The sequence below is a fragment of the Gavialis gangeticus genome, unplaced genomic scaffold (genome assembly GCF_001723915.1).
Source record: "Gavialis gangeticus isolate Ggan-Ray unplaced genomic scaffold, GavGan_comp1, whole genome shotgun sequence".
Classification (NCBI taxonomy): domain Eukaryota; kingdom Metazoa; phylum Chordata; order Crocodylia; family Gavialidae; genus Gavialis; species Gavialis gangeticus.
Genome location: NW_017729031.1, coordinates 87,820,707 through 87,846,633, shown reverse-complemented (window position 1 = coordinate 87,846,633; position 25,927 = coordinate 87,820,707). Strand labels below are relative to the sequence as shown.

At 43.4% G+C, this 25,927-nt stretch overlaps 1 protein-coding gene across 1 annotated transcript in view; it reads right to left on the bottom strand.

The window, feature by feature from the left end:
* The window catches only part of IQCA1 (IQ motif containing with AAA domain 1), a 228,767-nt gene extending 204,338 nt beyond the window's left edge, over positions 1-24,429 (bottom strand). The window contains exons 1-2 of the mRNA XM_019523351.1: positions 24,353-24,429; positions 2,927-3,254 (exon numbers count right to left, since the gene is read on the bottom strand). Of these exons, the coding sequence (XP_019378896.1) occupies positions 2,927-3,254; positions 24,353-24,363 (339 nt within the window). The 5' untranslated portion in view covers positions 24,364-24,429. The remainder of the gene's footprint in view (positions 1-2,926; positions 3,255-24,352) is intronic.
* Positions 24,430-25,927: the final 1,498 nt, after the last annotated feature.

The following is a 25,927-nucleotide window of genomic DNA, read 5'->3' as shown; positions in this document are numbered from 1 at the left end:
GTTACTGCTCTCTGCTCCTTCCAACATCTTAATTTTTGACTGGCATTCAACCTGCTGTTTCAAGCTGTCCTCTTGGTTATCTAGAGATGTTCTTACATGAGTGTCTCATTCGTGCTTTTTTTCCACAGAAGGGAAACATATGCTCTATTGTTTTCAAGTCCATAAGCAGACTTCTGTCCTGAGGGCCCTAGAATTGGTGAGATGAGCCTTTCCATACAACAGGTTCAGAAGACAATTTCTGCTTCAGCAAAATTTTTGGTTGTTAAAACACGAAGTGAGATGTACACACTATGTTTATGTTGTGATTCATGAGCTACCACTGAGAATGATCAAGAAATCAATCATTTCACATATTTCAAGGATGTAAGACACCTTCTAGTAAATTATAAAACACTCTGGAAAATTTCTGCACAATTTAAGGAGGAATTAAGAAGCAAAGAGTAAATCCTGCATTTCATTCTGAATCACTTTGTAGAACACAGCATTACGAAACATCAGAGAAGTTGTTAATATAAATGCATTTAAAAGTACCCATACAAGTTCCAGAGGCAGGCAGAGCACATGTTTGAAGTTAAATTATAAAAGGTGATGCAAAGGATGGGAGAAATATAATGCCTGAATTCTGAGTGGCAAGGAAATAATAACAACAGCTTCTTTTTGGCATCATACATACAACAGAAGATGCCCACAATTTTGAAAGTCTGTATTGCCCACTATTGCTATTGGTATATTGGGTTTCAAGCCCTTCACCACTAATGAAAATAAGGGCCACTGCATGAAGTTACCTCTGAACAGGTCACTTAAGGAACTGGAGTCATTTTATGAGCAATTAGCATAACCTTTCTAAGGAAACCAATGTTGCTACAGATGATATAATAGAAGTTATGTTGCATTCACTGATAAGAACAGATTTTAAAAAAAATACCTTGGGAGTCTCAGTGGTACCTTTTACTTGTCAGCTATACCTTAGTGATAATGTCTGGAACAGAGTCAAGAATTTATGCTGATGTTTTTTTTTAACACTGGATGTTAAATATTTTATATTTCAGATTTTCAAACTCTTTCCCCTTAGTGGACTTAGAAGTCATGAAAATACATTAACCTTTTTAAATATGGTAATTTTAATCATGTAGTGATGTAGTTTGAATTATCAACTGCAGTGATGTCATCACATTCTTTAATATTCTGTCTGATGGCTAAAATAGTTGTCATATAATTAAAATAGCACAAAAAGATTAGATTGAAATATACACATTACATAATTTGCAAGACAAAATGAATACATAGTTTAAAGCTCGAATGTTTTTAAACCTAAAAATGAATGTTATAATAAGTTAAAAAGATACCTCTAGGCAATTTATTTTACATTAAAGCTAAGATCTAGAAATTAGTACTCATTTGAGCTACAAATCTATTTTTCTTTTAGAAAAGCTATTCTCTACAGTACGCAACTTTGACAATAGGTGGAGCTGTCTGAGAGAAAAGGAATTATCAAATGAATGGCCTTTATTTCTAACCAGTTTTTATTACCTGCACTTGCAAAGTTCTATGTTACAACCATATTCATCTGGGTTGAAGTTTAGTTAGGTTGTTTTTCAGAGAGCTTTTTTTTAAGTTTTTATATGGATTATTGTAACAAGGCAGAAGGCAAATCTTTTTCCTAGAAAATAAATGGGCTCCTAGCTTAGCCCCTACTTGCTTTGCATTTAAAGATATGGCCCAGATTTCATATATGGCAAATTGGAAAATTAACTACTGGATCACAACCAATTTTATTTTTCCCTTCTGAGGGTGCATTCAGATAAGCGCAGCCATGCAGTATGTGGTGCTGCAAACACATTTGGAGTGCCATGTATCTCACAGTCAGGTGTTCTCCACACTGCAAGGATGTTCTCTACATGTGTGCGCTGCTCTGTTTTTTTCCCCATGTGTTTTTTTGACCTAGGATATCCAGGAGTCAAAAAAAAACCCCTGAAAAAAAAAACCCAGAGCAGTGCATGCATGGGCAGCGTGCACTGCTAAAAAGTGAAGCCGGGTCACCCAGAGCCATGCTGCGGCTGCCAGCCAGGCTCCACCCAGCAGGATCACCACTGCTGCAGCCCTGGGAGGCCCCCAAGATCCTAGATGCTGTTCCCGTCCTCCCTTACCACTGCCAGGGTAACTTGCTGTGTGCCAAAGTGCGAATGGCACAGGTGTTCCCTAGGGACAAATAGGTGTGGTGCAAGGTGTGCTGCTGCTACTTGTCCCCAGGGAACCAAATGTCTGTGCTCATCTGGACATGGCATGAAACAGGCAAGTGCTCAAACTAATTCACCTCAGGCAAGAAGCAAACCAAAGTGAGATTTCAAACTGGCTGTCATTTGATCATAAGTGGCTCAGCTTCTCCAGTTTGATCCTACAGTAAATTATGAATGAATTTGTGATGCTATTACTCTCACTGAAGCTTACTGTGGTATTTTGATTTCACATTAGCTCAGAATGAACAAGTTAAATAAGGAAGGGGAGCACCATCCTCAGTGTTATTACAAATGCATAGAAACAGAGGATATTGATTAAGCAGCCTGACTTTTAGAAGCCTGCTGCAGTGCAAAAAGTCCCTGCTAGAACACATATATTCTGCATATTTTTGAAGTACCATAAGTACCTATCATGCAATAAACTAGGTGCCATATAACAAGCCATGTCCTCTACTAAACTACGCTGGTGTAGCTTGATTCAAGTAGATGGTGCTGTGCTACTTATACTAACACTCAGTTTAGCTTTTATATTTTACTAGTACTACCTTGCAGATATATACTAGCCTAGATCCTTAGATGAGATGATATCAGTGCATCTCATGTAGTTGACTTCAGCAGAACTACATGGATTTACATTAGAATATAGGACTCTATACTTCTAACCTATTTATGATAAAAAATATACATACAGGGCACAGTTTCTGATCCTGCAGGATATCATCAAAGTAATGGAATTCTGAGTTCTCCAACTCGACCATTTCATTTTTCAGCTCCAGGATACGGCCCATCACTCCTTCCAAGACTTGCCGAATCACTAACCGTTTTTGTGGATGAACAATCTGGTCATAGGCAGTTTCCAAGTTATGGAAGATTTGCACATACTTGATGTAGAAAGTGGCTAACATTTGGAACACTACTGGGCGATCTTTCAGTGGTTTTGGAGACTTATCTTCTATCTCTGTCTGGAGCAGATTGTTGAGGCCTTCCTGGGCTTCTGCCCACATCTTATTGTAAGTGCTAATAGAAAAGAGAAGAGAATATTTTAGCTTCAGATATAGTTAATAATTACCACACAAGACATAGGTGTTGAATGTGCCCAGGACTCCAGAAGCTTAGATATCAAATAAATGCAAGTCCTGATACTTCCAGAAAGACTTTTCAATGTATTTTATTTCCAGAAAGATTTTTAAACATGTATTTCAAATGTATTTTGAAGGATACTGGCAAAGAGGTACTTAATAAACCATAGCTTCTTCATTTTTTTACTCTACTTGTAAAGCAGTTTAGAAATATAATGCTTAATTAACATAAAACTGAAGGTTTTCAGTGGCACTGCTTGTATTTCCAAGCAGTTCCTCTGGTCGTGGCAGCATCAGCAGGCTTCTCTCTCAAACCACCCTTTCTAGAATGGCTGCTTCAGAACTAAATGTGCCTTTGTGGTGTCTACATCAGAAAGCCACTGTTGATGCTGTTTGTAAGATGAAGATGTGACAAATGGAATATTCCTCTTCAAAAAGTCCACTTTAAGTCATGTCAGAAATCTTGAACTGTAAAAGGAACTACCTTGTCACAAAGGTTTGTATCTCTGTCTCTCACATGCTGATATACAGGTTTCCCTTGCTTTATGTGGATTCTGTATGTGTGAATTATACAATGACCCTTTTTATACCAAAAATTTGTTGTATGTGAGGTAAATTCACTCTTATGCAATCGGTTTGGTGGAAGCCTGCAGACAGCTGCTTTGTGCGGTGCGTCTCCTGTGTGGATCTGTGCTTCTCGCTCATTGTCTGCAACGTTTCTGTATTTTCCACCCCCATTATGATCGCCCCGTCCTTGTGTGTACTGTCTGCTGTTGGCAAGTACCAAAATTGTCCTCTAAAAGTGGTAGAAATGGGTCTGGGGGTCAGTACAGTCGAAGTCTTGGAATGTATCCCTATTTGTTACGTTGTAAAGTGGGTTACCTTTACGCGAATTTGATTTATGCGCTGTTTTCCAGGAATGCACGTTACAGCATAAAGCGAGGGAAACCTGTATAATAACTAGTTAAACAGGAAGACAAAGGTAAGAAAAGTTTTCAAATGAAGGAAAGCATGATTGTTGTGGTTAAGATGCTGGGTTGAGAGGTAGGTGATCTGATTACGTTTCTTAACTTTTACATAGACTTTATTACCTTATTCAAGTTATTTAATCTCTCTTTGCTTCAGTTCCAAATATGCAAAATGAGGAAAATAGTACTGTTTTTACCTGTCTTGACTAAGCTTTTCAAAACTGGAGGTTTTACTTAGATATATGTATGTATGAGGTAGTAGGGATTCTGTCCAAAGGTCCTGTTTGGTTCTCTATTTCCTACAAGGAGATTTCCTAGCTTTAGTGAAGGATTTAAACAGGAGGCCTGCTTGAGTTATCACTAATGGAGGGGTTGATCTGACTCCTGGAAAAGGCCCTTTTGGCAGTCTAGAGCAGATTGTTTTACAGAAAGTCTTGGCCATCTTACTATTGGTGTTACTGAGCTGTTTTGACAGTGTCTCTGACAACCTAACTGGTGGAAGTGAAGTTGAAATCACTGAACCAGTCCTGGAGGAGTAATTTTCTGAAGACTGAAGCTGGCCAACAAAGGAGAGCCATCCCACATATTTTTGGTTACCACTGAAGCCACCACAACCTGTGAGTGAGATTTTTAATAAGTGGAATTTGTAGTGGGAGAAGGTCCTGGATCTCTATAAACTGGATTTTTACTATCAGAGAGAGGGTATTGACCAAACTGTTGGTGTATTAATTTGGGTTGCTTAACTTCTTGCATACAAATTGTATATACTGTTGTTTCATGGGTTTTTTATTTGCACTCCCCTTTCTTTCTAGATTGAAAGGATTCCCCTAGTCCTTGTTCCCAAAGGACTCATGTGTGCTTGTGAGGAAGGAAAAACTGCCTGTAATGGCAACCAGGGAAGCTTTATTATTATTTCCCAGAGCTTTGAACCAAGAATATTCCAGGAGATAGGGGTTTGAGCCAAAGATATTTGACAGAAGGACCCTTAAAGGCCCTTGTTACAAGTTGCACATTGAACTGCTCAAATGTTGATTGGCCAGTGCTATGTTCAAGTTTGGAGCAGATGCATCTGAAGACTAAAAACTTTCTCTAACTGTCCACCACCTGCACAACTATGAGTTGCTGCTACAGAGCTGGTGAGCCAGGATAGGCTTCTATCCCTGCTGTAAGTGGGAGTGTGGTGAGAGATGGGTTGTGGGGGCAGGAACACGAATATGGGAGCTGGAGAGTTAATGGGATGCGGCATGGGCAACTGGTGCCGCCTTAGTCAGGGAGGGCACATGCCCCCCCAGCAACCAGTCAGTGACCAGGAGGGTGCCCCACCTGCAAGCACCAACCAGGAAGTGGCCGTGGGGCTCCCAGAAGTGGCTGCAGTGCTTCATCCGGCGCTCCCACTCCCCGGCTGGCGCTCGCAGATGCGGCACTTTAGTTCGTGCCTGCTCTCCCTGCCCATTGCCTAAGTGGGGAGCGCAGCCTGTCAGGGGGTGCACCGGTGCTGTCACAGGGTGCACCACACTCTCAGGGGATGCACGTGTACCCCTGTGCATCCCCTATGCGTCACCACTGGGATATGAATAGGTAACAGAATGGAAGGTGGAAAGGAAATGGCGGTGAGGGAAGGGTGGTAAAATGAAGGAAGTCAGCCACTGAAGGATAAAATAAGAATTAGAAAGAAGAAAAAATTAAAGAAGGTCTCATGCTTTAATACATTAGGATTTGGAACCTGGGAGTGCTGGTTGTGCTTCTCAGAGTGGCTGGGAGCTGGGAGCAGTGAGGGAAGGAACTTTAGGGTTAACTACTGCCCCTTTCCCAGGAAGGAAGCCTCAGCTTATAGGTTCCCATTAGATCCCACTCCTGGACATGTCCATGTTCTGTGACCTAGCAAGCTGGCATGTGCTTTGCAGACTGTTTGCACAAAGTTGCACCCCTGGGAGTGGGACACCCCCAGGAATGGGAGGCGGAGTTTGCTTGGTGCCAGAAAACTCCCCCCTCCCGGCAGTGGAGTTCCAGGGGTAGAAAGTTTGTCAACACAGAACAGGAGGCTGGGAGAGGAGACACTGCATCCTCGGATGCTGGAGGAATACAACTTGGTTGGCTCATCTGTGCAGAGTGGCTACATATGAGCTGAGTAACTTGGATCAGAGATAAACCTGCCCTGGAGTGGTGTAACTTTAAGCTGCCTGAAGTGTGCTTAAAACTATTTTTAGGTGTTAATGGGTGCATCTACACATTGCTGTATGGCACCATTGCTACAGCGCTGTGCTTTAGTACTTTCTTTTGGACGTATTAAGGCATGGCGTATGACGTAGCATGTCACTACGTCACTGTAGGGCGACATGTAGACACACCCAGTGTGTGGCCAATCCAGGGGTTAAGAGCTTCAGGAGCTAAAATTAATGTATAATAAGGCCCTTAGATATGCTTAACCCAGCCCTTGTTGCTATCATTTGTATCTATAAATTGGATTATGTTAACAAATACAAGAGTAAGGGAGCAGCACAAAGATATGATTGAATTATCTGTCTCAGAGCCATTTTAGAAAGGACACTGCTGGTGGGCTAGGTAGGTACCAAGAATGTAGTTTCTGTATTTAATCTGATAAAGTTGTGAAGCCATTGTCACCTGCAGGGTTATCATCAAGTACATATGTCAGAATCTGTATTAACATTATACTTGCAGCCCTACCAATTTTAGAACATGATATAATGTTAGAATATAATATGATGCATTTGTAGCAAAAGTGAGGCTATGCTGCTGATAAGACAATATGTAGAAATTTCTTCTATCTTAGACATAGTAGCTTAATGGTATTTATTATTTCTTCAGGACATTGATGGAGATGTGTCTCAATCTGACTGGTCAGCAAAAATATTAATAATCTGTGCCCTGTTACTGAATTGAGACCTTTTTAATTTTAAGTATATACTTTTTTGTTGCCCTGGATGTCTGAAGGATGCAGCTGGTTTTGCGTTTCTGAATGCATGTATAGCCCACCCAGATCTTCCTCCCTCTTTCTTCGTACTTCATTTACATCCCATTGCACCAACTGAATTGGTAGATTGCAGCAATTAACCCAGGTGCAAGAGATAAACAAAATGAGACCAGTAGAGTAAGGAAGATTGGCACAAACAAGAGCACCATTAGCTTTGACCTGACAGCTTGCCCAACTGATCAATGGGGGTTTTGTATACTTTCTTAGAATTTAGGACTCGGATGAGTGTATACCAATGAGATTCATGGGGTATTCTAGCACAGAAGAACACAATACAGCATTGTACTTTGCTAGCTATGTCTACCCAGAATCAGTTTTGTAGCAGGAAGGTTATAAATCTTTGAGGATGTCTGGTCTCTGGGCTGTCCCCACAGCTAAAAGGCTGATTTATGAACAGTGGGTATCCTCAGGCTAAAACATTTCAAATGCAGGTTGTTTCTGAGCTGACAATAGACAGCAATGCAACAGCAACTGGCTATGCAATTGTCCACTACAATTTACAATAACCTCTCTTTATCTTTCTCCCCTTCACACTCTGGAGAAAGCCAAATGTCCCCCCCACTGTGACAGCTAATGTTTAGTTCTCTTTTATATTTCTGAATGAAAAAAAACCCCCAACCCTTTAAGGCATGTTAACACAAGGCAATGCAGAAGGGAGATAATTCGCTCCATAAAATGTTAGATATCAGATAAATGTAAGATAATTAATATGAGCACATTGGTATAGATTGATTTCAAGTATATGCAAACCATGATATGCTTGTGATTTTTCCAGCTTTAATGATCAATGTCAATAAAAGTGAAAAAGGAAAAACATACCAGGAGATGCAGAATGAACTATAAAATACTGAAGAAAAGAAAGAAGAGTTAAAAAACAACACCAGAACAATCAGAGTTAAATCTTCAGCTGGTGCAATTTGATACCTCCATTGAACCCACTACAGGGAGGCTGATTTACTCCATTGAGTATTTCACTCTAGTCTTTGAGGTGTTCAGCCTACTGGCCTTTAACCAGAATGGCAGACGTTCAAACATTGCTGGAGGAAGAGTGATGTGTTTGTGATTCGTATCCTAGATTACTTTGAGAAAATAGGTGGAAATACAGCCATTTGTTTCTAAAATCTAACCACAGTTGAGAAAATAATCAGTTACTAAAGAGAAGCTGGTCTATGGCTAGACCAGCGGTGGGCAAAATGCGGCCCGCCAGGCCGTTGTATCTGGCCCGCGGGGCCCCTAAAAAGCGTAGAAAATTAAATAGTTATCTGCCACTGGCTGGCTGTCATGCAGCCCTCGATGGCTTGTCAAAACTCAGTAAGCAGCCCTCCACCTGAAATAATTTCCCGCCCCTGGGCTAGACCCACATTAGGGTGCAAGTTTACCTGATAGACATACCCTGGAGTAGGGATAAGACAGAGCCTCTGCATCTCAACAGAGCCCCAGGAACAAGTGTGCTTTAGTGAGGCAGAGTCTCCTCTTGGCCTTCTAGGCACATAAAAGAAACCCAGCCACTGCACTGTACCTTAGTATCTACAATCTCCTCTCCTCCTGCATGAAGGCTAATGTTCCCAAGAGTGCAAGGAGGGAGCAATCCTTGTGTTAACTAGAGCAAGGGAAAGGCAGAACAGAGTCTAAAGATCACAGGGGAACAGTGAGGGTTCTTGAACCCTCCCAATCTTAGTAACCAAGCATCATATGGCCCTTAATTCATGGTGTACATTTGCCTCTGTGTTAAGCTTTCCCTCCAGCCACCTCTTAGTTTAAAAGGACCTCTATTTTCTGGAGAAAGAGGCACATGGGCAAGGAAGGGTTCTACAAAAAAGGAGAGAGTAAACAAAATCCTATATAAAGTAAGACTTTTTTCTTCTACATTTAAGGAGCAATCTATGCGAGTTGTATTGTACATTAGCAACTGTCATTGAGTTATTGTGAAGGTTGATCTTTTGTTTATTACTAGTTAGTAGGTTGTATCCATGACTGGTGAATAAGTTTACATCAGCAAGAGAAATTACACCATTGGAGTAAAGAGCACAAATATGGCCTCACTATTGATCACACTCCTACACACGCTTAACTTTAATCTTGTGGCTATTGAAACAAATGAGAAGGTTTACTGTAGTAAAATAAAGTAAGTAAGTAAGTATTTGCAAGATCTGGCCTTGTGTATATATATGCATGATTAGGGAAGCATCCTGCATACTTAGTTCCAGGAGGAATCAGTTGCAAAAAGTGCTGCCAACTGCGAAGAGAAAAATAATTGTGTTCAAATACTGAAAATGTAATTCAGTAGGAAAAAAAGGAAGGTAGAGTATTTAGGATCGTCTGGAGGGCTAGCATGAAGGAACTAACATATTTGAGAATAATTTTCATACTTAAAAGATTAGATTATGAAGTCCAGGGAATGCACCAACTCAGACTTTTAGTTCATCTCTGTATCTACATACAGTATAAACAGCACTATTGCTAATTGCCATAGCAACCACAGCACAGGACTATTACAAGAGAGAATAAACAACACTGTGTAACGGATGAGAAAAACATATATGTTGACTTAATTCCAAAGTCCCTATAGAACTTCTTGGCAGGCAGGTCTTATGGGTCTGGGGACAGAGCAGGGTCCTGCATTCCTGATCAATATGTCTGCTGAAGTCTCTCTCCTCCCAAAGAGAGTAAGGAGACACCAGATAGTAGTAGTAAAAAATACTTCATTAATTATCCAGCATTTTTGCCATATGACAATTTCTTCCAGCTAGAGCTTCAATTATTTGCTTATACTATAAAGTATGACCTTCTTCTTTAAATGGGCGTAAAGGTGCATTTTATACTCACACTAAACAATGTTGCTGAAAACATTGCCAAGTGTAACATCTAACACATTTATTCCAGAACACTTTTTGAAGCCTGACAATTCATTTCTGTCCAACAAGCTTCTGTTTCAAGTTTTGGGGAAAAAATTAATTGACATGAAGTTTTTCTATGGAACTTAAATTAGCCTGGTTATTTTTTCTGGACAGCTTTTACTGCCTCAAGCATAACTTACATGTTTGAGGGATTAATGTTAACCATGCCTGTCCTAATTTGCTCCCAGTTTTTTGTATGTGTGTGGGTGCATCTACACATGCAATTAATGACTGGACACAATTTACACCCATTGTCAGTGTCTACACATGCGTTTAATTGCATGTTATTACCCCACTGTAAGATAGTACTGCAGCCTAATAGTGTTGCACATGTAGATGGTGATGCTTTACTCTGCAGCTAATAGTCTACTTTGCAGTTAAGCGCATGTGTAGACATAGGTGTGTGTGTGTGTGTACTAGCAGTAGTGCTGGTAGCTAACTGTAGCTGCAGAGCTGGCAGGAGGAGTACAGCATACTTTTGGCCATACAAGGGCTATCATTTGCAGCCCTCTCTGAGGGGAAAAGGAAGAGGACAAGTACTGTACCAGAAGTTAATATAGTGTCCAGTACTGTAGCAAAAGGAAGAGGTAGCTGGGCCTACAGTATACTGCAACAGTAACTTTGTTATGACTTTGCAGGCTGCAACTTTCATTCTGTGCTGTCTGTTTGTTGATGCGTACACAGACAGGACTGTAGCTCCCCAGTGGCCGGGTCCTCTCTCAGGCACGAGGAAAAAAATGCCTCAAGAACCTAGGTTTCCTGAGTCCCCTGTTCAGTACTGTACCCACTGAACCTGCTGCTTTCTCTCTGTTCTGTCTTAACTTTAATGAAATGTTAGAATTATTCAAAGACACAGAGTTTGCCAGACTGGACTGGTAATCTAATGAGATCAGATATTTTTGGGTGATTGTCAGTGCCGTATAGGCTGGAAATACAGGACAGCCTCATTATAACAAACTGTTTATGATACACCCTTGCTTCTAACTATTCTAACAGCAGGAACCATTTTTTCCTTTATGATGATGCAGCAAATTGATTCACTCTGGTCTCTGACAGATGTTAAAGTAATGGTGGGATTTGGATCCAAGGAATTTTTATGCTGCATCCCAAAAATCATACTTCCTTCCATGCCATACCAGGACCTGCAGATCAGGCTGTGGAAACTCCAAGTCCTAAACTGGAACCCAGAGCTACCCTGGTTCAACATTCAGCTGATTGCTGGCATTAGCCTTGGGCAGCCCCAGGTCTGGTCCTGTTCTTGGGGCTGTCTGGGGCAGATGCTGACAATTGGCCTGGGACAGCCTGGTGTGAGACATGTGCCACGTGTTCAATTTAAGGCCTTATACAGTCCAGCCAAAAAGATGTTCTACATTTATGTGTGTGGAATTATGCATTATATGTGAAACATATTTGTGGCTGGTTTACCAGTTTATGGTGCCATAAATTGGTTGAACATGTGGCATATTACAATTTATGAAATGATTAATTTGCTAATTGTGCTGTAAATGCAATGCCTGCCAGGGTCCTGTATTATAGTAAACCCTTCTTTCAGTGAGCTTTTCTCCTAGTCCCATGGATGTTCATTATAATGAGGCCATACTGTATTATAACAGCAGCAATCTTTTTATATTATTTCTGCTTTCAATACCAGAAAGAACCAGGGGATCTAGAAGCCTATGAAAGTGGGAAAAATGACTAAAAGAGTGTCATCCAAGCCTCGGCTGTTCTAAACGTTTCACATCCAGTTTGGTCCAGTGCTTTGGGAAGGGTCTTATTTTGTTTAACCTTGCTTATCTTATTCCTGAAATTCAGAATGATTTTATAATGATTCCAAAATTATTCTCAGATGATGGGGCACACAGTGTATAACTACATGAACTCCCTTACGTATTTCTATGCTGGCCAATTATGCTTTAGCGATTTAGTAGCAAGAGCCAAAATAGAAGTAAAAGCCTGATAGGTTATAACTACTACTAGAAAAAAGTAAATGCAGCACACTGGCATTGTTAACACAAACAGTCATGCACTTCCACCTTCTCTGGTTTCAAGCTTTGGTAATATAACAGAGAGTGAACACAGGATAAAAGATTTTGTGGCATAAATGTAATGGGAAACCACAGCAAAGGCAAGGAAGCCTGCTTCACTAAGCACCAGCTGTAACACTGCACCTCAGTAGCTTTCAAGCACCTGCTCTTACCCAAACTCACAATACTGATGAAAAAGACACTTCTTCTCTCACAGAAGGGCATTGTGCTGGTGAATTTCAATACACTGGCAGGAACAGAAACTCGAGTCATTAAGGTGGGGAAGAGATTGCCATATGCTGAACTTCACCTTATCATGTTCCAAGGTGCATCTTTTTATTGATCAGGCTGCAGCTCATCTGGCTTCAGCGCCATATGAAGGTCTCTGCTTTGAGGCGAAAAGAGGAGAAAATGCATTCTCTCTCTGGCAAAATAGGAAATGTATTTTTATGCTATCTGTGGCATCAGGAATGTGGTAGGATAGGAAGTGACGGCAATGCAGCATGATACTGGTATCACATCCCCATCCCATAGGCAATAGTAGCATCTCCACATCTGACACATCCAATATGGTATAAATAACGCACACTGAAATCATGAATGGCATATGGCTAGTCAAAAAGGGTCCAGAAATAGACAGCAAGCTTTCATACTGAGTATGCTACATCTCCAAGAGTACTTGACTTACAATGTAATTAACTAATAATGATGATAAGCTGCATTACAGAATTAACTCCTTTCTGTGTATCCTTTCCCTGCTTGGAAGGCGAAATAGTGCTCAACTAGCACGTTGGCTTCTATGTCACTGTGCAAAAAAAAAAAGAACAATCCTTATGAAAATATAAGATTCTATAGGCATGTGCACCTTTGATACTTGAAACTTTCCTGATGCCATCAACTGATTTATTAGTAGGAGTGTGTGAAGTGGGCCGTATTCAATTCAGATTTGACCCAAATCAGGGACAGCAATTCAATTCGTTGATTCAGATCACTGTCCCTGGTTCGATTTGGCTGAATCTGAAGATTCGATGCTGATTCGGAGAATCAGCGATTTGGACATAGATACAGCTTTAAAAGTTTTTTCTACAGACCTTGAGGTAGCAGTGTGGCTCGTGATTGCTGTGATGCTGGGGTGCATGAAACATGCCACAGGAGTGCGGGGGGGCTCCATATGCTCAGCGACCTCCCTGCATGCTCTCCAGAGGACCTGGAAGTGGACCAGAAGTGCTTCTGGTCCACTTCCCGGTCTGCTGCTGAGCGTACTATGCCTCTGTGGGACACCCCATGCACTCCAGCACTGCAGCACTCACGAGCCGCCTGCTACCTAGAGGTATCTAAAAAAAACCGTTTAAAGCTGTTTCTGTGTCTGAATCTCCGAATCTTTCTGAATCAATTTGGAAGGTTCCGATTTGATTTGGAGAGATAAAAGGGTTCTCTGATTTGGAGATTCGGCCACTGAATTGGGCCGAATCTCCGCTGAATTGAATCAGGGACTGAAGCTTCACACAGCCTATTAGTCATAGATTCTATAGTCAGGAGGAATCGGTCTGATCATCTAGTGTGAATTTCTGTATAACACAGAACTTGGACTTCTCAGGACTTCCCTAATTTAATCCTTCTTTGAACAAGATCACAGTTTATAGAAAAAAACATATCAACTTTATTTAAAATGTCCAGTGGAAGAGCATCCATAACAATTTTTAGTAAGTATTTCTAGTGGTCAGTTCTCCTATCTGATATTTCTAGTCTGAATTTGTGCAAGACCAACTCCCAGGTACTATTTCTTGCTATGCCTTTGCCAGCTTGCCTGAAGAGCCCACCAAGCAGATTTCTGTTTACCATGCAGATATTCACAGACTGAAATCTTAGTCTACATTACTCTGATTAGGCATTGGTAGTTCTCATTAGCCTTTCAACAAAACTTCAGGTCTGTTGATTATTCATATAACACCCAGGTCCTTTTTCTATCACAGTTTTTCAAGATAGAAATGTGAATTGCATTCACATTCTTTGTTCCTAGAGCCTTACATTGGCTATATTGAAACACAAAGTACTTTATACACAGCATTTCAAGCAATCCAGATTACTTTGTATTGTACTTTCAGTTTACTGAAGATCTCTCCCCCAGTCTGTACATCATCTGCAAACTCTGAATAGTAATCTCGTTTTCTTCAAACGATAAAAATGATAAATAGCATAGGGCCAATGATAAATAATGGAGACCACTAAAACTGCATCCACTTGTTGACAGTTCTCCATTAGGAACTTCATTCGGTGACCTGTCAGCCATTTTTTAAATCTATTTAATAGGTACGTATTGATTTTTTAACAGCCTACCTTGCTAAGAAAAACATGATGTGGTACTAAGAGATGCTTTACAAAAGTCTAGTTCTATTACGTCAACACCATTACCTTCATCAACATTTGTAATCTTATAGGATAAAACATTACCAAGGACATTTGAGAAGATCATTTTTTTTTTTTTATAAGCCCAGGTAGAAAAAGCATAAATTACCCCGACTTTGAGTCTTTATTAATCCTGTTCCATATCAGCTGTTCCATCTTTTTGCCTGTGATGGATTTCAGGCTGTCAGTTCTTTAAGTACTCAGGTCATCCCATTAGTATCAGGCATACTAACTTACAAACTTATTTTCAATTCTCTGGAATGTCCCTAGTGCTCCAACATTATTGAAAATCATCATTTAATAGATCAAGAACCTCATCAGCCAATGCTTCTAGAACTTTTGGGTGAATCTGATCATACTACCTAACTGCCCCTTATGAATGATGGAGTGTTTCAGGGAGTGTGTACATGCCCCCCACCCTGCTCACCCTTTGGGGCCAGCCACGTAAACAGTCCCTCTTGTCGCCACTACCTCCTTCTCCACCCTCCAGCATGGTGGCTGTCTCCCCCTGCCTGACTCCACCTCCTCCCGTGAAGCAGTGGGGCTTTCCTCCGCCTGAGGAAGTGGTAGTGGCAGTGGCAGCAGCAGCTCCCTCCCCCAAGCCCACTCACCTCCGCTGCCTCCTGAGGAGCAGCAGGGCTTCCCTCCATCTGAGGTGGCAGTGCCCCCCCCACCACACTCACACCTCTGCCTCCTCCTACAGAGCAGTGGGGCTTGCCTCTGCCTGAGGAGGTGGCAGCAGTGGCTGCGGCTCCCTCCCCAGCTCGCCCTCCCGCCTCTGCCTGTGCATCCTCCCACAAGGCAGCAGGGCTTCCCTCTGCCTGAGGCAGTGGCTCCCTCCTCCCTGGCCCGCCTCTGCCTCCTCCTGTGGAGCAGCGGGGTTTCCCTCTGCTTGAGGCGGTGGTGGCTCCCTCCTCCCCACCCACCTCTGCCTCCACCTCCTCTTGTGGAGCAGCAGGGCTTGCCTCCATTTGAGAAGGTGGCGGTGGTTGCGGCTCCCTCCCCCCTGCCCAGTCTCCCACCTCCACCTGCGCATCCTCCCATGGAGCAGCGGGGCTTCCCTCCGCCTGAGGCAGTGGCTCCCTCCCCCCTGCCCATCTTCGCCTCTTCCCGCGAAGCAGCGGGGCTTCCCTCCACCTGAGGAGGCAGCGGTGGCAGCTCCTCCCTACCCCCCACCCACCTGCCTCCAGCTTCTCCCGCAGAGCAGCAGGGCTCCCGCCTCCCTGCCTTAAGCAGTGGCAGCTCCCTCCCTGCCTGAGGAGGTGGAGCCCCCACATCCAACCACCATCAGTCCTCTCAGAGGCACATGCACAGTTGCCCAAAAGCGTTACAGACAGAGAGACACACAGGCAGAGTAAGCCCTTTATTATATTAGAATATCAAGCACTAGTAGCTGCTGCTTAAAATTCCCTCTAGTTACTTTTGGAATGGGAAGTGTTTTATTTCATATGAAAACCTCATCTAGCTTTTTCTCAAATACAGCACAGAAACAGCTGCCAACATATCTTAATATAAATAAAGGTTTTTGTTTCCAATAAAATATCAGTAGTCTAGCTGAAAACAAACAGGAAAGCTCTGTTACTGCCTTCCAGAACTAGAAAAAATAAGCGCTGAAAATGCCTGTGTTCTACAACCATCTTCATTAAAACAGATATTTAATATGTCGCCAGACTAGCTATTTCACTTATTTGCAACAATGTCCAGGAATGTCTCACTAACAACATTTTCCCTAGGAACATTTTCTCATACCGTGTATTCAGATGACACTCCAGCTAAGGTCAACAGCCGCTTAGGAGCAACATACCTACATGATTCTGACCTGTTGATGCTGCTAACAGGTCAACTTTATTAATGAATTACATTTGCAACCAATTCTGAGTAATTTTCTGAATCCAGAAAAATACTTCGAAAACCTAACATAGGGGTCAGCAACCTATAGCCTGTGGGCTAGATCCAGCCCATGAAGGTCCACCCTGGCCTGGGGTGACACAGCAAACTGAGAGGCACACGGCTGTTCCGTGCCACCTGTTCCCTCCACAGCAGCCTCTCTGTAGCTTTCATACCTGTGTTTACCCTTACTCTTGAGTGGCCAGTTATCTGCGAGAGTATTATTCTCAAATGTGTTTGTTCCTTCACCAAGTATGCTAGCCCTCCAGACTATCCTAAGTACTCGACCTTCCTTTGTTTCCTGTTGAATTACACTTTCAATATTGAATACAATTATTTTTCTCTCTGCAATTGCTAGCACTTTTGCCACTGATTTCTCCTGGAATTAAGTAAGCAGAATGCTTCCCTTATCATGTATATATATACAGGACCAGATCTTGCAAATACTTACTTACTTACTTAATTTTACTATAGTAAGCATTCTCATCTGTTTCAATACCCACAAGATTGAAGTTAAGTACATGTAGGAGTGTTATCAATACAGGGGCTCATATTTTGAGCTCTTCAGCTCATGGAGGGAGGGGTGGGAAGTAGGGGGAATTGTGGCTCACAGCAAGCAGCCAGGTCTTGACCTCCAAGCTATGGCAGCAAAAGGTTGCCAACCCCTGCCCTAACACAATTAACTCTGAGTTGTTTTAAAAGTTGTGGTAGATACAGACCAAAGCGTGTCTTTCCCCCATAGTTGAAGGGCTTGGCATATAGATGGTATATTGACAAATTTGTATTACTAATAGATCAGCTTTCCTGGTTCATTAATGTATTAATTGTACAAAGCTCATGAATATAGTAAGTGTTTGACTGTGCATTCTTTGTTTGTGTTGATGCTTTCTCATGTAAGTCTCAATTGCACAACCTTCAAGAGACAATGCTAGTGTTCAGAGTCTTGGTGTGGGGAGAATGGATAGGAAGGAAGCAGAGGAAGGAGAGTAGAGCACCTAGGCAGGAGAGACGGCAAATGAAAAGGAGTAGTGGGCAGAAGTCAGGATGGAGGTAGATAAGAATAGAAAAAAAGAGGAGTGGGAGGAGAGACAAAAATAGGAAAAAAAGACTTGGAAGGGACCTCTGGGGTCATCCAGCAAGATTATCCCAGCCCGGTGTTTGTCTAACCTGCTCTTCAAAACTTCCAAGAATGAAGATTCTACAATCTCCCTTTTGATAATTTGTTCCAGATCTTAACCAACATCAAAGTTAGAATTGTTTTTTCTAATGTCCAATCTAAATTTTCCTTGTTGCTATTTAAGGTAACTAATCCGTGTCCCATTCCCTATGGCCACAGAGAAAAGTCTGTATCACCCTTTTTGGTATAAGAGTTCCCTGTTTTTGCAGATGGATTTCAAATCCTTCCTTAGTCATCCTTTTTCAAATTAAATAATCCCAGTTTCTCCAACCCCCCCTTGGGAATCACGGTTTCTAGACCTCTAGTCATTTTGCTGCTCTCTGCAGGACCCTTTTGAATATGTTCATGTCTTTGATGAGGTGCAATGCCAAAAGACATACTAAAGCAAAGCAAAGAAAGGACTGTAACAACTAGACATATATATTTCTAAACTTGGAATTAAATCAAGAAGTTTTGTCTCATAGTTTTTGATTATTTTGACTACGTCTCTGTTTCTCAGTTGTAAAATATGATTAGAGAGATTTGTGATGGTAAACACAATAATATTTGTGAAGCACTCAGATGTTATAGGGAGCATAGCATAGGAATGCCCAAGAGGAAACAAACAATTTTGTATTCGGTGTGGAATTTAAGTGGCGTTTGATAAATAAGTCTTGAGGACACACAGAATAAGGAGGATGAAGAATTCTGAATAACTATCTATTCACTTAATAAGGTAGGAGATCTAGGGGAAAATGCTAGGTGGTTATGGAATTAAAGTTTTTATCATAATGCAGACATTGCAGTTGCATTTCCTACCTTTTCAGTGCTGACTTTGCAAGCATAATGTGCCATTAATTTTTTTTTAGGATGAAATGCAAAATACGCTGTTGATTTATTTTGGTTACTTAGCCAGAAACTGAAGAGGAGACACTAATGAGCCTCTTAATCTAGGTGTATAATTATCTGCTTTACACACATTCTTAGTTATGACAATTAGATTATGTTTAATAGTGATGGATGTTTAAATGTCCTTCGTTGTGTTCTTTTCATGGCAGCAGCAAATGCCATAGAGCTGAATAATACTGAGAACAGTTAATACCATTGTCATAGGTCTGTTTCAATTATACCTGAATTAGTGCTGGTAGGGCAAATCAAGAAGTTACTGGTCAAACATTTACAAGTTATATACAAAATGAAGGAACTGTTAAAAGTAAAAGGCTCCGCAGAAAAATATGCAATTCTAAAACATTTATGCAAATTTCCAGCTGAACAAAAGTATATCTGCATGCAAATGTTAGTCCGTGGAATATTTTAGAAAGTGTGACACATTGTGTATTTCCTGAAGACCCCTACGTAAACCCCACTATAGGATGTTCTGATTACAACTGTCCTTTAGAAAACCTTGAGCATGTTCAGGCACATCAACTCTTCTTTCAGCTATCTCTGAAAGGTAACTAGTCCTAAGCAGCAAGGTGCTGGTGTCTCCAGCATATAGATTCAAAGTCCCCTTAGGTCAATGGAATAATTTACTTCAATGGATCTGTCCTCAATTGAAGTTAATGGGTGCTGAAGGATAGTGAGTGCCTCTCAGGATGTACTTAGTACTTTATGGGATTAGGTACCCATAAAAGTTCCCTCTGACATGCCCATATTGACTAACTGTCCTTTCCAGGAGGGGCAATTTATATTGCTTGACAAAATACTGATACTTCCCTTGTTGCTGCCACAAAATAATTTTGCTGAATCTATTTCATTTTAAAGTTGTGTTCTCAAACACTACAGTGACTACACATTTGCTAACTTTTCCCATAATTGCCTTCAGATACTGACATTGAGTTTTAACACTTAAGATCAGCCTCTGCTTTTGCATTGGCTTGCTCCTTTGGCCTTTTGGTTAGGAGCAAGCATGACTGTGGGATGGGAGGGGATCTGAACTCCAACACCTTTGGGTTTGGGGCCTGCACATAGGATGCCTACAATGGATTTGGGAAGTAGCCGAAGTCCCAGAGGGAGGAAATGTGCCCAGTGGTAGAGCCACATAGACTTGAATGACTGATTTGGAATTCAGAACTAATTCAGCCTGAAGCCAAAAAACTATGGTAGTTTCCCAACAGCATATTCACCCTATATGGGCCATGTGTTTTATAGTCACGCTCAGTATTGGCTGCATTTAATCAACTTCATAGCTAGTCTCCATTACTGAGCACATTCTGCTTTTGGCAGCAATTTAATGAGGTTTCCTTGTAAGAGAGGCATGTAAGAAAGGCACTTTCCCTTCCATGCTGATTGCGGGTGGGGTGGATGGTATTCATCTTGTATTCAAGTAAATAAGATACATTTTCAAGTATTTCTCTGCAGTTATTAGGGATTCAACCATTTTTTAAAACAAAATCTGAAATTATCAGTCAATAATCTGATTCTAAAAGATGGGGCTCTAAGGAAATACCAACAAATACGAGTATTGGCCCCAGTGATTTTCTGACATGCAATCGTCTAACTACACAGACCTGTACTGCAGACCCATGGCCATTTGGACTGACCTACAGATCTATCACTTAATTCAAATATCCAAGGGCACACAAGTTGGATGACTGCATATTCAGATGTCTTCTTGTGCTCCATTTTGACTGAAAACTACAGTCAAGCCCATAATAGGCACAGCTTTGTATAGCTTCATACAGTGGTCACACATACTGAGCCAAATAACAGTAAGTAAAGCTGGAGTATCTCATCAGCTTTGTTATCTAGTTTGGAAAGAAAACTGTACAAATTCTTACCTTGTGGTGGCCAGGCTTTATAACACATTTACTAGGAAGGACCAGTCAACATTGTTCTATAATGAACCTCACAAAAGTCTGTCCATATTATAACTAAACTGCTCAAAGCTAAATGTTGCCTGACAGAATTTTGTCAGAGGCTATGTCTTAACTGCAATTAGCAATACTCAAGTTAAAAACCAGGGCTGTGTGAAGCTTCGCTGGCTGTTTCATTTCAATGCTGTTTTGACTCATTTCCAGCTCAAAACAGTGAAACCAAAGCGAAATGAAGAGCTTCGAAACAGCCTCGAAATGAAACAAGGGCAGGCAAAATGTTTAGAAAGTTTCAAAATATTTTGAATTCTGAAGCAGCCTGGTGGTGGTGGGAGGTGGGGAGAATCAGGGCTGTGCTCCAAGTGGCTCCACAGCACGATGTGGCTCAGTCCTACAGGGAGCGCAGTCCTGGCTCTCCCCACTTCCTTGGATTGGCTCTGGTTTGGGGCCCAGGGAAAATCAGCTCATGAGCAGACCTGCCACTTCCCTGATCCTGAGGTGGCAGCAGGTTCCTGCATGAGCTGATTTTCCTTGGGCCCCATACCAGAGCTGATCAGAGGAGGATGCAGGGCCTGGGGCAAATCACCTTGCATGGGGACCCACCACTGCCCCGGGATGGCGGTCCCCGCGTGAGCTGATTTTCCCTGGGCCCCACACCAGACCCAGTTGGAGAAGGGTGCAGGCCCAGGGCATCAGCTCGTGCGCAAACCCACCACCACCCCAATCCTGAGGTGGTGATGGGTCCCCGCGTGAGCTGATTTTCCCTGGGATCCATGCTAGAGCCAATCAGAGGAGGGTGCAGGGCCCAGAGAAAATTGGCTCATGCGGGGACCTGTCCCTGCCCTGGGATCAGGGCGGGTCCCCAAATGAGCTGATATGCTTTGGGCTCCATACCAGAGCCAGCCCAAGGAGGGAGTGGGGCCTGCGGCAAATCAACACATGTGGGGACCCACCCCCAGGGATCAGGGCAGAGGTGGGTCCCCACACAAGGTGATATGCCCCAGGCCCCATACCAGAGTCAGCGGGGCTCAGGGCAAATCAGCTCATGCAAGGACCCACCTCTGCCCCGATTCTGGGGTGGGGGCAGATCCCCGCACAGTGGGTCCCCATACGAGCTGTTTTGCTCCAGGCCCACCTGCTGCTGGTCCCAGGCAGCAGCACCAGCCTCCTGTGATCTGGGAGGCAGATCAGAGGCCCACACCCCCAGGAGCAGTCTGGCACAGCCCCTGCAGCCTTCCCAGGGGTGCAGGCAAGTCCCCAATCTGCCTGCCGGATGACAGGAGATTACTGCTGCCCGTGCTGGGAAAATCGGTGCTGCTACTGGTGAAGATAGGTGCTGCTGCTGGTGAAGATCGGTGCTGCTGCTGCTGGCTGTGGGTGAAACGTCAAAACAGCACTGAAACAGCCAAAGAGTTTCAATGAAATGGAACAGTGCTTTTGAAACGAAACTCAAAATGAAACACTGTTCTGTCGAAATGTCAAAACAGAAGTCTAAGCGGAACAATGTTGTTTCACATAGCCTTATTAATAACCTTTTGTGTTAGCTTAGGTGGTATGAGAGCAGCCTTAATGACAAATTACTGTATGGTTACAGAGTAGTTTTGTTAGCTGCTGATGAGTGTTGCTAATACGAGCTGTACTTTCTTTTCCCTAAGGATGTCTGTACATGTGCTCTGGGGTGGGGGTGCGGGAGCATTTTAATTAGAACAGTTCCCAGACAGCATCTCTAATTAAAATGCCACCATGTTATTCAGCATCCCACGTTTCAAAATGGCCGTGGGGATGCTTTAACTAAAGTTAATTCAACAAGTTTCAGTTAAAGCACCCCCCCACTACTATTTTCAAATGCTTGATACTGAATGTGTGTGATGCTGCAATGCACTGGAGCCAGAATTCGAACTTGTCAACAGAGACTCAATTAATCGTGTACATGTATGGGCACCCTACCAGAACAGCTAACTCGGTAAAAGCACTAGTCCACGGCATGAAAAGGTTTTTGCCTGGGCTCAGATATGAAAAAGGATTTGAGTGTTTAAAGTAGGACTTAGGCAGAACTTAAGGGTGTTTATATACGTGCTCCAGGAGTAGGAGGAGTGGGCTGCTACATTTTGGGCTTGGAGAGCTGCTCAAATTAAAGTGCCCAGAGTGTCTCATGTACCAGTGTTCCTGCACTTAAAAATGATGGCAGGGGCACTTTATCTAAAACTCGTGGAACAAGCTTTGAATGAAGTGCCCGGCCACCATTTTTAAGTGCAGGGATGCTGACGCATGAGACACTGGCTGCTGCTGCTGCTGCTGGAGCACGGTAATTACCATCTGATGCGCTGTAATTACAGCATGTCAGAACAGCTTCGCTGTCTAAATCCAAAATGTAGATCCTTTAAACCCCTGCTCAGCTGCAGCCTAACTTGGAAACGCCTCACGTTTTTTAAAAAGAAATACTTCCAAATACCAAATATTCTCCAAATACCTAAAGTTCTGCCTCTGGGCATGCCCTGCTGAGACCCTCAAAACAGGTGTACATTGACTTGTCTTGCCTGCTAGGTGTTCAACAGGATAGGCACAAAATGTAGCAGCAGCCAGCTTCTTTGAAAACGTATTGCTGTTATGGTGATAGTGTTGTTTCTCCCTATAGTGAAGTGGTTAGAGCATTTGATCAGGATGAGTGGAGACATGATCTCCAGTCCCTGCTCCAATAGTTATTTCAGTATTTTATCTTGCAACTATTTAATTTAAAATACACAAACAGTCCTTGCAGCAAGGTCTAAAACCACCGTCTCCCTATCCAAGAAAAGCTTACACTCTGGTAGTTAAAGCCACACTTGCCATATTTTGTGTAGAGCAGGGGTGGCCAAGTGTATGCCAAGTGTAATATGAGCACCCTCACTACGTGGCATGCAGATCAGGGAGGAAACAGAAAGCAGAGGAATAAATCAGGCAGGGGAAGGGGATTGAAGTGGCACTTAGGGAGGGTGCAAGGCTCATCTTGTTTCATGTCTACCAAAAAGGTTGGCCTCCGCTGGTGTAGAGCCAAATCTAATGAATTAAACCCCTCTGGCAACATAAGTGGAGAAACACCTACTCTGTTGATTTTGATAGGACTGGGGTGAGCCAAGATTGTGAAAGAGACCAAACTGGGACAGGTACTGTAGGAAGGGGATGGGGGAAAAAGGTATCAAAGAATATGTGATATTGTAATTAAGACCGTCTCATAATGCACTCATAGAAGGGAAATAAACTAAAACAGAGCAGACAACTTAACTCTGGTCTTCCCTATGCTCTAAGTCAGTGGTTCTCCCCCTTTTAGACTTGAAACAGCCCTGGATGCACTCAAGGCACCCCTCCAAAAATGCTAGCTCTTAGTTTTCACTCTTCATTGCCTACAAAAAAAATAACAGAGCAGTTTTTCTGTTGCAATAGACTCAGAAAGACCACAACTCTGGATTGCTACATCACTGTAGGGTGGTGTCTAGACGTGCCCACAGAGACTTCTCCATAGCAGTGGAAGAACCGGGGCCTGTACCACATTGCAAGTGATGGCAGAGCGCAGCTAATACAAGAGGGAATCAGCAGAACAGACCGTTGGGGTAAACCTGGGGCCCAGAGACAATAAAAAGAACGAAACTGCAGGGAATAAAGGAGGTTTCTGCCTCGGCTCCTGCCCAGGGAGTTGCATCGCAGGTGCTGCCTGGGCCAGCCGGGGGTCCAAAAAAAAAAAAAAAAAATCTGGCTAAAGTAGGATCTGGAAGCTGAAGTATTAACTCACGTGCCCTTTTCCTTGTGCCCTCCAGAGCTGCAGGCACTGAGCCCCCAGAGGGGACACACAGGCGTGGCACAGGGGTGTCCCCCCCCCCACCCCCAGTGCTGCCCCGCCAGGCACTGGGCTTACTCACACGTGAGACATGGCTCCGGTGCTGGCTCCTGTCCTCGCCGCCCTGCGCTGCCGCACACACACAGACACACACACCTCCCCCCACAGCCACCCCACGGACTCTCACACGGACACACAAACACACCCCCGCACACACTCACCCACACAGACACCTTCCCTCCCCGCCCCACGGGCTCACACACACGGGGATGTACACACGCACCCAACCACACAGGCACCCCCACAGACTCGCAGACACACACAAACACCTGCAACAACACTCGTGCCCCCGCTCGGGGCCGGGCCGGGCCGCAGCTGAGGCCGAGGGCGGAGGCGGCGCTGGTTGGCGGCCCGCTCTGCTTCCCTGGCGACAGGGGCCGTTGCTATGGAAGCCAGCGGGCCCCGCGGCGGCGGCTGCGGCAGGGCCCGGGTGTGGTCGGGGATCGCCGCCTCCACCCCGGGTTAGGACAGTTGCAGAGGAGCCGGCCCGGCCGAGGACACACGTCTCCGCCCCGGAGTCCGGCTGCTCTGCTGCGACCTGCCCCTCCGCCGCGCCCCGCACACCTCGCCCATGCCCCCGCCTGGGAGCTCCTCTGCTCCAGTTCACCTACATGGCTCAATAAATCCAGCCCCACCACACGTGCCCAGCCCCATGTCAGTCCCGCCACAGGAGCAAAGGGCTTATCATGCAACTGGGGAATCGTGCAATAAGCTGACACCGGCTGCAGGTGCAAAGCCATTATCGCCCTACAAAAAATGACTCTCCAGCTATAAAAAAAGAACCAGCCGGCTGTAAAGGGAGCACCTGAAAATGTCGCTGGTTTCTATCAAGCTTTCATTTGAACGTATATTACACAATTTGCTGGGGAATCTCCCGAGATACTTAGACTGGCTGCACGTGCTAGGTAATGGTCACGCAACTGGTCAGTCATGCAGTGAATTCAGGCCAGCCACGCATGCAAAGTAAGACGGGTCACCAGGGCAAAGTAATTGTCACACAATGAACTGGTGGCCTGAACAATACATTTAGACCAGCCACACCTGCAATGTGAGATGGGCCACCAGTGCAAAGTAACTGTCATACACTTAACTGGGCAACTGCGCAATACATTTAAACACTTGCAAAGTAAGATCAATGAAAAGTAGTTGTCACAATGAACTGGTGAATTGCACAATATATTTTGACTGGCCACAGATGCTAGGTCATTTTCACACCATAAAATGACTATCCCCTTATAAAAACAGCCAACTGGCCACAATGTTAGTGCTTGAAAATGTGTAACAACTCCATAGCTGGTTTCTCTCCAGTTTAAATTTGAACATGTAGAAGGGCCCTCAGAGTCCATTAGGAAGTTTGCTTAGAGACATTTTCTTCCCTTTCATTGGATTGTACACCCTATTTCAGCAATGGTAGGCTGGCCAGCAGAACCAGTTCCTAATATACTGGCATTCCAGGGATCCTTTCAAATCATTTCAGTGGAATGCTTTCCATAAATATGGGGCGAAAAAACACATAAAAAGAATGCAAAATATTTCTTTGCTAATAAAGCAGAGTTACAACCTCTTTCTGAGAACACAGATGAACCCCCCCCCCCCC